We start from the raw sequence: 13647 nt of genomic DNA on the forward strand, positions 1-13647 counted from the left end.
TAAAGGTGTCTATTTGCGAGAACTTCGTTGACGACTTCGAGAACGAGATCCATCGTAACGCTGGTAAAACGCCAGTGCAATCGTAATCGAAGCGACTGTAGCGACGGCCGCAATAGCCGATAGATGCCTTCAACGTGCGGCCGGCGGTAGATTTCTTTTCGGCTGCTGCTAGGCCGCACTATGCTAGCCACCATAGCCGCACTGCTGGCCGCCAGAAATCACGGAGTCTGCGGTACGTCATGCGCACGTCATGTTTCACGTCACTTAGTCCTGTGTCGTCATAGGAGAATCCCAAGTTTGAATCAGAGCGGCGGGAAAAACTTTTTCAACTTCGAATCCAAATTTCTTAGAAATAAATGCATCTTTCGCTGCCGGCCAAGTGGCAACAAAGCCATGACATGCCGAACTATCGGATTTTACTATAAAAAAAATATTAATAGTGCTCTCCTCAGTGTCCCTTTAAGGCCGATAGTACAGGCGCCCAAATCTTTAACTGGCGTGCGCGAGCGGCGACTTTTCTGTGCGTCAGCGCCATATGACGGGGCGAAGTAGGAAACAGGATGAGGCTAAGCGCATGCTCACAAAGCACGCTCGGCTGGGGCCGTCGTCTGCCAGGCTGTTCCTTCTTAAGGACGTCACCCCTTATTATCGCGTTTCGACGAGCAGGCATCGTGAGTGGACGAATGGTTTTGTTCACATTTTACGTTCCGAAGAGCAGCGTTGCAGCAACCAAGCTAGGAAATAAAACTGAAAGATAGGCCGAACACTCTCAAACATGTGATAAGCCGGAGAACATATATCGTTGATGTGTTACTTGCTGACGCGAAAGCTTTATTTAATCTGCACGAAGGGCGCTTATGAACACTCTGTGTGCTTTATGCTTCAGCGTAGCGACGAAACTAAAAGGCCGCTGGGAAAGTGAAGTGAAGCTGCTCTGCAGCCGTACTCGCAGCAGTTCGGAACAGTTATCAAGATGCCACTCCGTGTATGTCAAGCGACAAGACTCGAATTATAGGGAGGTCATTGGGTGGCTCATCGCAGAAGGAGATGCTAAAGCAACTGGAGTGGCTGGGACTTCAGTGGGCAGAATCATACGTGCCTACTGGGACAAAGGTCGGATCGAAGATGCTCCTCGCTACCTCACCAGGAAAACAAAAGAAGAAGACTTGCAGATTGTTGCCTGAGCTAGTGATAACCCTTTCATAACGATAATGACCCATGTTCTCCATTCATAATGATAACGACCCATGTTCTCCGGCTTATCGCATGATTGGGCGTGTTCAGCATATCTTTCAGTTTTATTTCCTCGCTTGGTTGCTACAGCGCTGTTCTTTGGAACGTAAAATGCGAGCAAAACCATTTGTCTACTCACGCTGCCTGCTCGTCGAAACGCGATAAGAAGGGGTGACGTCCTTAAGAAGGAACAGCCTAGCAGACGACGGCCCCAGCTGAGCGGGCTTTGTGAGCATGCGCTTAGCCTCATCCTATTTCCAACTTCGCTCCGTCATATGGCGCTGACGAACAGAAAAGTCGCCGCTCGCGCACGCCAGCTAAAGATTTGGGCGCCTGTACATGCATACATTTTTAAGTTCTTTTTTATGCATCCGTTTTGACATTGTACATAAAGTGAGGTGTTAAAAATTATGTTGCATTAGTAATGGCCGCATTAAGACTTCATGTTTACAGAAAGCTTTTCTTCTGATGCAGCCAGAGTATGTCACCGTTTTAGTTACATTAGGCACTTTGTGCCCTCATTAATTGACAGCGACACATTGGCTTCAGTCATCGTGCTGCTCAACCTCTTCTTGATCACTTTACATGTTTATGCCTTTGGGGTCACTTGTCAGGTCTCTTCTGACCTAGGATAATGGCAATTTCAGTCATGTGTCAGGCAGTGCCTGCCATTTTTTTTTCACTTCTGTCAAGTTAGAACTTTCGAATCTTTCTTGCATTTCCATGTTGGACGTTTAACGCTGTTTCTTGAGGTCAGCATTAACAACCATCAGTTCTAACAGTTTTTCATTTTGCCTTTGCAGAAGCACTACTGTGAGGTATCATAATGATATTTCAGTGTTCATGGGAAATTATGAAAGTTCATTGATAGTAAAGATCATTCTAGCGAGGATGACACTTGTGCTAGCTTATGACTATGCATCTAAGCATAACAGAACAGAGGTGATATGTTGTTTAAGGAGCAGTTGAAAAGGTTTTAAAATTTGACGATCTTAAAAAGAGGCCAAATGTGGGAAACTTGCAGGTAAAGCACGCAGAACCTTTTTGTGCTAACGTTTTAAATGGTCATGCAATGGCCGAATAATGTCATAACAGTGTTTAAGCTTCTTTACAGTGCACAGTGCTTGGTAGGTGGTCCTGTGATGACGTCATCTACGGTGATGGTACATCTCCAACACCAAAAAATTTGCACAAAAATGAAAAATGAATACCACCAAAGATAAAACAAAGCTTTGTTTGATGGTGTCATATCACATAGCTCGATGTGGGTGAAGGCAGTGGACATCTGAAATCTCACCAAAAATGGTGTTATCACCTGGCTTCTTGATTCGGTGAGAAGCAGCCTGAAGATCGTCACTGCTTTAACTAGGATTATGGCTCCATTTTAAATGCTAGCATAAAAACTTTCATACGTAGAAGCTTCATACCTTTCAATCCTTGAATCTCATCAAATTCCCAAAACACATTGCCGCTTTCCTTTAATGCCTATGGCAAACATCATGATCTCTGCCCAAAATGGGCGCTGCTATACAGCAGACTACGGGCGTTATTGCGTCGGAGCCTTAGATGTGCTCGATGATGTCGCATACATTCCTGAAGTGCTGCCTCTCAAGTAATACTTACGTATCCATTGCTTCCTTATTTTTGCGAGCCGTCATCATTTTTTGCATGTCGTTGGTTGTAGTTAGCTTGAACAGGCTGAAATCGCGTTATAATTGTAATATTTTAAAAAAATTTTTCACATGCTCTCAAACTCCCCCCTCGTGTTATATTCGTTGATATGTTATATACGTATAAGTATGATAGTCAGATCATTGTTGAAAAGCCAAAACACCGAGGGAGTGAAATGGGCTTAAATGTTGCACTAAACACTTGTACACAGCAGTGGTACTTCTCCATGATATCTGAAATTCACTGAACAGTTTGTGACCATTGTGAAGAACTGTGAAGAAAGCAAAACTTTATGACCACAAAGGGTTGACATTAAGGGTTAGAGGCTTGTTACATTGTTCAAGACTAAAAATGTCATGCCTATCTCACAACTGCGTGTTTTTTTTTTCTGGTGTGAACACAGCTGAAGAGATGGTTCATGATATGGGGCTCAGCTGGGGTGACCAGATGGATTGCTTGGAAGAGCTTGAGCTGCGCACCCCTGGACGGGCTCTTCAGATGCACGAAAAGCTGTCTTGTGCGACACGAAAAAGGTTGGGCCTTTCTTCTGCATGATATGTTTTCTGCTGCATTATTTGTCTCTCTTGACGGTTTCCGTCTGTAGTGATGTTACTCAGATCAGGTTTTTTTTTGGAGGTTTCAGTATTGCCTGCACAAAATGCAATGTGTGCAGTCTTTATTATCGAGAGGGATGCCACAAATATTGTGTGTACATTAGGAAGTACAGTGCATATGGCTAGTACTAGTATAAATATATGAAGCATTAGACAGTGCACATAGTGTAGTGGACTAGACCGACGTCTGAGAATGTGACCCCACTCAGAAGACAGCAACGAAGTAGAAGATAGAGCAGCGCTTCAAAGGATCATACAGAGCTTACGGCTCAGCGTTTCAGCAAGGAAGCCTTTGAACTGAACTCTGCATCACATTGGACCCTGCATTTGAACCCCGCATTGCGTTTTGAAGGAGGACCACGTTGGAATATCAGCTTCATGGTTGCGAAACCAAAGATTGGCTATGCCAGTGAGGTAAAAGAGCACATTGAACCTGACAGGATCGTCCCACTTGTTGTAAGGGTGATGCACTCGTAGGAGGCCAGCCAGTCGTCTATGTCCTGGTCATCAGTACCACTGAAGATAGTCGGGTTGCACTGCTGTTGGGCATCAGAGCACAGAATGGATGCGGGGACTGGCGGTGATGTCTGGCTGGCATCATCTTGCATCATGGCCGGTGAAGGTAATGTACGGCTGCGGGGTTCAAGGATGAGGACAAGGATCAGGAGCGACCTCCACCATCTGGGATGCGGGGTTCAGTCCCAGGGCTCCCTTGCTGAAACGCTGAGCCGTAAGCTCTGTGTGAAGCTCTGAGTCATTGCATCAGCTTTTACTTGTCTTCGTCGTCTTCTGACTGGGGTCACATTCTCTGCCACCGGTCTATATAGTCCATTACAACAGAAACAAACTCTGCTTTGCAAGAAGGCTCTTCTTGTGTAAAGTTGCATTTTAGTAGACTCCCGTTACGATGAACTCGGTTAAGATTAATTCTCAGATAAGATGCACAATATGACCAGTTGGTTGCAAGTACGGTCCAGTGTAAAAAATAAATTCGCTTAAGATAAACTGTTTTGCACATGCTTTGGGTAAGAGGAACTTTTACGGTGACTGCAAACTATGCCTCATGAAGCAGCACTCATGAGGTGCCCACGCCAGCATAAAGCGCTGTCCTTGTCTTGTGGGATTGCAGTTTCTTGGAGGGGGAGGGGGGGGGGAAGCTTGCCGGTGCAGGAAAGGCTTTCATGCCTGCCCGCATGCAGTGCAAAGATCTGACATGGCCAGATCTCAGCATCATAGGTGCCTCACTTGCCCGTGCCTCACTTGCCCGTGCCTCACTTGCCCGTGCCTCACTTGCCCGTGCCTCACTTGCCCGTGCCTCACTTGCCCGTGCCTCACTTGGCCGTGCGTCACTTGCCGTGCGTTGCCTCTGGCAAACTGAAAGATGTGTTGGCACGGAATGCACCCGCACATTTGCTTGGGGCTTAAAATTTAGGTGCTGAATTTTTAACTGACGCAGTGTCGCAGCGCGTGTTAGTGCAGTGCAGAGATGGCCAGATATTGCCGCCTTGTGCACATTGCCTGCGGCGGATTGGAACGTGCCTTGTGCACCTACTCGTATGGTTAAAAGCTACACTGTAGAGGGCGCAAGAGAGAGAGAGGAAGCTGCCAAAATGGGCACCTGTGTGTTGTGGAGCTTACCTCATGCATACTGCAATATTTTCTCTGTTTGCTATTACCCTCATGTAACAAATATCTGTTCACACATAACGTGCACATATCATTTTTGGGGCGCTTCTTTTAACATGAACTTGTGATAAGACTAACACGTACTCATGGTCATTACAAGTTCATCCTAAAGGGAGTCCGGTGTATTCAAAGGTGCTGCACTGTAGAAAGCTGATTTTCTTCTGTAATTGAAGAGAAAGAATACAAATTGGATGAAAGCTAATTAATGGTACAAGTAAAATCTGTCTCAGTGTAGACTATCTAGAGAGGAAGGCAGGGCTACTTTTTTCTACAGAGCAAAAAACGCTTTCCATGGTTTAATGCACCTCGAACAGATTTTATTTAGTAAGAAACCAGACTGTGCAGAAACCATTTTCGCATTATTATTAGTGTGCTTCCTCAAATAGTTATGTTTTGAACATTTCCTCATTGTGTCATATTTGGTGTCACCTGTTTCTCGCATTTGACAGGGCGGCAGCTGGTTACGTCATGTGGCTTATCGAAACCTGCATGAGATGATATTTAGTTGGCTGCATCTGCCTTTTGGTTTAGTATGTGGGTTTAACTTCCAGAAACTGCTTGTGGGATATGAGGGACGCCTTAAGGCAGCGGGGACACTGCAAATGAAATGGCCAATTTGGAGAAAATTTTTAATTTCTCAATTTATTTTTATACGTAACGCTCAGGGCTGCATCTGTCCCATGGCAAAAAATATGCAATACAAATTCAGAAAACGACACTTTCACAAGAAACTGTGAGTGAATTGCGCTTCTGTTGGTCCGGGCACATTGAAAATTTTGTGGGCTTCTGACGACTGAGCACCACCATCTTTGTGCCACCTTGGAGACGAGAGATCAGAAGTTCAGAGCTTCCATTGGTTGCAGTGGCACATTTCTCCGATATAAAGCAAAAGGATACGGAGGCCGCTGCAGTGTCTTAGTGGTTATGGTGCTCGGCTGCTGACCTGAAAGACGCGGGTTCGATCCCGGCCACGGTGGTCGAATTTCGATGGAGGCGAAATTCTAGAGGCCCGTGTACCATGCGATGTCAGTGCACGTTAAAGAACCCCAGGTGGTTGAAATTTCCGGAGCCGTTCACTACGGCGTCCTCCGTCATAGCCTGAGTCGCTTTGGGACGTTAAACCCCATAAACCAACCGAACAAAAGGATACGAGGCAATAAATGAGGCAGACGGGAGAAAAAAACTTTACGGTTGATTTTCTCAGCTTTCACTTTTTCTGCAGTTGCTACCACTCATCACTTCGGCATTTCATAATGAAATGGCAGTAGAATGATTCTGCTTGCCCTGAGGTGCTGAGTAGTGCAGTTATTCTCTCTATTTTTCTATGTACTCCTGCAGTAGCTTTTGAAAGTTTTTTTAAGAAACATTTTCATATAGATATGCATACTGAAGCATAGGTTTTATTTCCCTGAGTACTACTTATCTGAAAAAGAACTCATATATTTATTGCACAGAATGTCGATTTGCCAATGTGAAAATATAAAAATTTTGAGCTTTGTCCTTAATTATTTAACGCCTTGGGGATGACTTTACGAGGGTGTTGGTTGTAATTACCGAACAGCTATAGTACCAGCTAGCTAGGAAATATTTTTAAGTGCTGTATCCCCCCTTAAAGGTGCACTGAAGAGGAATCTGAACTCGTCTTTTTGCGGCGGGAACTCAATCTACACGTTCCGAGCATTCTTAGAAACTGCGATTTATTGACCTGTGTGGCTGATTTTCCTAATTAAATCGAATTAACGTCCGGCTGCCACCTTTTTTTTTAATTCTCCCTCGTACGGTGGGCGGAGTCGACCAACGCGGGGAGTGCCTTTCAGCCAGTCCCGTGGCGGCTTGCCGCTCTGCCATCGGCGGAGTAATACGTAGTAGTCCGTAGAAGCAAATAGTCTGCGCGTATTTTTATTTCTGCGGGCTTATTTTGCGGTTATATTATCTGCAAATGAAACTATTTATTCATGGAAACCTAAAAAACAAAATGAAGCGAAAGCAAAGCCTCCACGGAGCTGGCTGAAGGGCATTCCACGCGTTGATCGACTCCGCCCACCGTACGAGGGAAAATTTAAAAAAAAAAGGCAGGAGCCGGACGTTAATTCGATTTAATTAGGGAAATCGGCCACACATGGCAATAAGTCGCAGTTTCTAAGAATGCTAGGAACGTGTAGATCGAGTTCCTGCCGCAAAAAGACGAGTTCAGATTCCTCTTCAGTGCACCTTTAATGGAGAATTGAGCATTTTCACATTACACCTCCATCAAAATATGGACGCTACAGCTGGGATTTGATTCCATGACCTTGGGTTCTGCAGCTGAATGCCAGAGCCACTTAGCTACTGCTGAGCAGCATGTCTGCCCTTCTTTTTTGCAATTGCATGCAGTATCATGTAGTTATGATACTGCATAACTAAATGTGCTTGCTTTATGCACAACCTTAGCTGTTCTATAGGTACAAGAAAATTATATAGAGTATCTTTGACCATTTTTAGAGCATGCACAGATTGCTTGGTGTCTCAGATGTGTCTGATGTGGCAGGAGCGTTGCAAAAATTTTTTTACTGTCTGCATAGTTGACCACACCACCTACGACCACCACTAACAAAGATGTACTCATCAGCATCAAATGAAACGTGAACAGGATAACTGTGATGCAAAAACATTTACTGAAAAGTATTAATCTGCTGATGAACAAATAGGGACAGGCTTTATTGACACTTCCACACAGTGGTCTTCACGCCACCAAAGTGAAAGTGGAAGTTCGAATATTCAGTCTCCCTCAGCTAAAATATTCACATTTTGCTATTCTCATTTCAGTTGTCTTGTTTCCATTTGATTTTATGTTGACAGTGCTTACTCTCACTTTTGCTGATAGGGGTAAGATTTTTATTCAAGGAAGAAACTATACAATATCTTGGTCTTGTTGGTTTGGTTTTATGGGGTTTAACATCCCAAAGTGACTGAGGCTATGAGAGACGCCGTAGTGAAGGGCTCCGGAAATATCGACCACTTTGGGTTCTTTAACATGCACTTACATCGCACAGCTCACGGGCCTCTAGAATTTCGCCTTCATAGAAATTCAGCCGCCGCGGCCGGGATCGAACCCGCGTCTTTCGGGTCAGCAGCCGAGCGCCGTAACCACTGAGCCACTGCAGCGGGGCATCTTGGTCTTGTGTAAAAGGAACACCATTTCTATATTTGCCAGTTTTACTAACGACACTTGGGAAGAAATGTGTCATTTTGGAAATGGAGAGAGCCTTCATGTTACAATGGCAAGGTTTGCTTGCTGCATTTTCATTGATGAAGAATCAGTCTTTCCATAGTGTACTTGATGCAAGCATGCTTTGAATTTTGCCTTCTATTTTATGTCTGCATGCATTGGTTCGTTCCAGGTCCCTGTCTGAGACTATGCAGCGCCACAAAGAGAAACAGGCCAAGGCACAGGAGCAGAGGGAACGCATTCGGGAAGAGAAAGCACAGCGGTGCAGAGATCAGTCTAAAAAGGTTTGCCAAGCTTTTGTGCTGTTCATCTATCTATCTTTCTATCTTTATTTCAAAGTACACATGTAATTACATAAAGACACTCAAGGATCCTTAGCCAGAGGCTAGTCGTGGATCCCAAAATGAATACAAATAAGTCTACTGACGATTCAGAAGAAAAAAAAATAACATACATATTTGTCGGTTTAGAATGAAACAATTGCAATACAAAACAACATTATACAAACTGAAACACTATCGTATGACATACATATAACCAAAGAAAAAATAAATGTCATTCTACATTCAAACTGCCATGTTGAATAGATTAATAGTAATATGCCACGCCACAGACGCATATAGTGTCGCTTCACTGAGACACTTCTGTGTGAAGGAAAAAATTCTTCAATTCTCTAAATGTGTTAGGTTAAGATATGACTGAGCATGGGATAGCATTCCAAATTTTGACACCACAAAAACGGAGACATCGATGACCATAATGATTGTTAGATATTGGAAGCAAGAACTTTCCATGAGCGGCTGAACGAGAACTGGACGGTGGAGCCTTGTATGAAACTAAAGGAAAAGTGCTAGGGTTGCAGATAACATTGTTTAAAAAAATTGCTAAACGATCTTGGGTCTTATATAAAACCTATCTGCAGTTCCTGTTTTACTCGAGAGCAACTGGTTTAAAAGGGCAGAGTTCGAACTTGTTGATTAGGCAGATGGGCTGACCTTGCTAGGAGTTTCACCTCGTCATTGATTTCGTAGAGGTGCTGCTCACCGACCAGTTGTGAGTGCAGATTTTAGAGCTGTGTTTGGTTTTACAATAGATGCCCTTTTATTTGCAATTATAAATTCCTAATGAATTGAAAAGGAATGTGGGGAGAAACTTTCACTTTTTTTTTAACTGTTACGCAGTAAGACACTGATGACCAATGACTCTGGCTTAGAAGCTAACTTCCCTGGGCTTTAAACTTTTGACAAAGGCTGTACCTTAAGATATTGCACCTCAGCATGTCAGGAAAGTGCATAATACATCTCAGCCTCAACAGTGACATGGTGAGGACAACAGGCATTGTGGTAGAGAGCAAAAAAGCCGTGTACATTCATAGGGAATGTGGCAAGATTGGCCTGCTGACAGCCTTTGGCTTGCCTTGGCACCAGCAAATGCTGGCCAGAAAACTTGGCTGAACCATGAGCTCTGTTCCTTTTTTTGATTTATTGGAACAGCCTTTAGTGAAAAAGATCTGTAAGGTTGCCTGACTCTCTGATATTGACAGGTTAGACAGCATTAACGGCTAGCAGCCTTCTCCTCTGTTTTTCCTATGATTCGATAGCTCAGAGGTTCTCAAACTGGGTTTCGCAGAGAGCTTTCTGGGTTGCTTGAGCACCTGTCATGTTTACTGAAATGCAATGCGAGTTTTTTTTCAAGGTATGCGAATATACAAAAGTTTCGAATAGCAATATGAATATCCTCTTATTTCATTATTTGAACGGATCAAATAGCGTGTGTTCAAAATTATTTGAAATCAATCTGCTATGTTATTTCGGATGCTTTTTGAATAATTAGCAGGGGATTTTTGTGATTGCAAAAGGATTTGCCGTGCTAGTTGGTTCATTTCTGAAATAAAGATTTAACTGCGCGAAAGGGTTAGGACACAAGGGAAGACACATTCACGGCACTTGTAAGCACAGACTTCCAAACTTGCACTTTTCACTTCCTTCAGAGCTTTGCTCAAAGAGGGCAAATTCGTGTCCTTCAGGAGCTTCACTGCAGCACGCTTCTGTTTCTTGGTACCAAAAGTTGTGGGCTTGAAGTTCTTATTTACCGCTGCTTTTGTTTCGAACATTCCCCTTGGAAAGACGACAAAGCCTCCTTCTTTATCAGATTCTAGTATAGTAAGCTGATTGCTTTTCAACAATTTTTCAACTTTCTGAATGGGAGGCTTCAAAATGGTTCTATCACTTACATGACGGTAGTCGCAATCTACTCAGTCTCCGATGATTCGCTCCTTCTCATGTTGTGCCACTTTTCCACCCAGTTCATGTACCATGCCGAGCAGCCGAGACCGGGAGCTAGGTGGTTCATAGCAGTATTTGGGGCCATTTTCTAAAATCCTTCTAATCTTACTTCTGATCTTCATTTTCTAAAGAAAAATTTTAAGTTGAAATGTCGTGTATATACGTCGACCAGTGGAAGCCCCGAGCAGTGAAAATTCAACTAAGGTGACTGGTACATCGCATCACATGTCAGAGCAGCTTTGGGGCATTGAAGAAACTTTTTACCAGGGATGGCACACTTGTGCACCGAATGCATGAATGCATGAACCTCAGCACCTTATGATAGCAGCTGACGTTCCCCAGGGCTGAAAACATTGAGAATTGTCGCCACAGCTGCTCGTAGTGATTTCACTGCGCCATGGTGCACGCTCTGTCTGCAGGTGGAGGAGAAGAAAGCGCAGCAGGAGGAACTGCAGCTGCAGAGGCGGCTGGTGTTGGAGAAGCGGCTGCAGCGGGCTGCTGAGAAGCGGGAGCTGCAGCTGAAAAACAAAGTCAGGAGGGCCCACGACGAGGAGGAGAAGGTGAGAGCACGCTTTAAAGGTGCACTGAAGAGGATTCTGAACTCGTCTTTTTGCCGCCAGAACTCGATCTACACGTTCCTAGCATTCTTAAAAACTGCGACTTATTGCCCTGTGTGGCCGATATCCATAATTAAATCGAATTAATGCCCGGCTCCCGCCTTTTTTTTTAAATTCTGCCTCGTACGGTGGGCGGAGTCGACCAACGCAGGGAGTGCCTTTCAGCCAGCTCCGTGGAGGCTTTGCTTTCGCTTCATTTTGTTTTGAGGTTTCCGTGAATAAATAGTTTCATTTGCAGATAATATAACTGCAAAATAAGCCTGCAGAAATAAAAATACGCGCGGACTATTTGCTTCTACGGACTACTACGTATTACTCCGCTGATGACAGAGCGGCAAGCCGCCACGGGACTGGGTGAAAGGCGCTCCCCGCGTTGGTCGACTCCGCCCACCGTACGAGGCAGAATTAAAAAAAAAAAAGGCGGGAGCCGGACGTTAATTCGATTTAATTAGGGAAATCGGCCACACAGGGCAATAAGTCACAGTTTCTAAGAATGCTCGGAATGTGTAGATCGAGTTCCCGCGGCAAAAAGACGAGTTCAGATTCCTCTTCAGTGCACCTTTAAGTTTCGACTCATCAGCCTCAGTATTATTCTTGTGGCAGGGGAGCCTAGACCCCCGGCAGTCTAAATGTCCACAGCCGACAGAGTTGCCTCTTGGTTCTAGCCTGAAAAAGTATGCGTTTTTTTGTTTTTTGTTTTTAAAGCATGCAATTCCCATTTTATTGAAAATTGAAGAATTGCTCGCTTAACTGCCAAGGGATGATGGTGGAAACTATTATGCACGAAATTGAATGACTTAATTGCTTGGTGGTTTTCAACAACCCTTGGAGTGCCGTTTGGCCTGGAAAATTGTGTCCAATTTACGCAAAAGCTTGCATGCACATCTAACTCGAGCATTTCAAAATTGTCACTGATGTGCAGGTCAACGAAATAGCTTTCATCAACAGCCTGGAAGCTCAGAACAAGCGCCATGACCTTCTGTCACGTGAAAAGGACCATGAGGCACGTCTGCTGGATATCCAGGTAGCTAAATTGCTTTTACTATCGTATTTCAATTGGAACACTTTTTATTCTAGTAGACCAGGTGCTCATATCCTTCTACCTCGGCTTTTTCTTGGGCTGGTGCCCACATCTCGGCCATTTCTTGGTTTAAACGCTCAAAGCTCTGCTCAGAGAATGGTTCAAGGGTTGAAGTTGAAGTTGAAGTTGAAAGTTTATTGAGGAATTCAATCAAAGTTACAATTGTATACAGCGAGAGGTCCCGTGGTACAAGACCGGGACCTCCCATGAAAATAAATTTCAATATGCAACAAAATACAAAATAGTACACAACACATTAAGGGGTGACACTGGTCTTAAACCTATTTTCCTTATTTTTAGTCCAATCATAATGAAACTGTACCACCTTGCTCAGTTTTTTATGCTGATTTCAACAATGAAATTATCTTTCTCATAAATTACTACTTTCCCAAGATAGTTAATTTTAATTAGTCATTCATTAGTACCTTGGTGCAAAAAAAACTGCTCAATCAAAAATAATTTTTAATCTATTGCTACATAGTATGGTGAGTAAAGAGTGCAATAATCAAAATCATTTTTCCATTTTACCCTCATTGGTAATTTTACAGCACTTGGAATATCAATGTTCAAGGTGTGAATATATAACGCATCGATAAACTTTGCAAAATTATAAATTTTTTAAGTGTGATTGAACAAATCTGCTTCGGTTATTGCACACACTGTGCCTTCAGCTTCCCTTAGCAAACAATGTGACATCTCTATCTGTTCTAGATGTTCAGATATCGACATACGAAGACAGCCAGATGTCCAAAATTTTCATGCCATTAAATTGTCTGCTTTTGCATAAATTCATCCCACATGATGATCTGAATTTAATATTATGGTCAAAACGTTGATTTCTTGAAGGAAAAAATTGGTACAGTTGGAAAATAATTGCTGTACATTCTACAAATGTCATTTTCTGAAAACCGATTTTTTTTGGTCATTTTTTAGTCTCAAAGACCAGTGTCCCCCCTTAATTAGTGACGTACAGAATAAATATAGGTACATAGTGTATTATGAGTTACTGAAATATTCAAAATACAAACAATGTAATGCAGGAGAATGTACAATAAAACACTCACAGATGCTGCGATACATAGGATCAATAACAAAAAAAAAAATCACACATTAAGAAGGAAAAGCTTTAGTTGATCTCACTTTGGCCTGGGCAGGATGAAAAGTCTGGAATTGTTTCTCGTGTCAGTAGTTTTTGACTGCACATTTAAAGTGCACTGTCCACAATATCTCTGTTGTGCACTTCTAAGCACAC

The 13647-nt window shown here is 43.4% G+C and overlaps 1 protein-coding gene across 2 annotated transcripts in view; it reads left to right on the forward strand.

Moving 5' to 3' along the window:
- The window catches only part of ssp3 (SCAPER domain-containing protein short spindle 3), a 113243-nt gene that overhangs the window by 15710 nt on the left and 83886 nt on the right, over positions 1-13647 (forward strand). Inside the window, exons 9-12 of one of the 2 annotated variants that reach the window (XM_089545386.1) lie at positions 3308-3437; positions 8585-8696; positions 11117-11257; positions 12237-12338. In XM_089545386.1, the coding sequence (XP_089401512.1) occupies positions 3308-3437; positions 8585-8696; positions 11117-11257; positions 12237-12338 (485 nt within the window). The remainder of the gene's footprint in view (positions 1-3307; positions 3438-8584; positions 8697-11116; positions 11258-12236; positions 12339-13647) is intronic. The other variant, XM_089545387.1, reaches the window with a different exon arrangement.

The sequence above is a fragment of the Amblyomma mixtum genome, chromosome 5, assembly GCF_055824585.1.
Source record: "Amblyomma mixtum isolate Tamu chromosome 5, ASM5582458v1, whole genome shotgun sequence".
Classification (NCBI taxonomy): Eukaryota; Metazoa; Arthropoda; class Arachnida; order Ixodida; family Ixodidae; genus Amblyomma; species Amblyomma mixtum.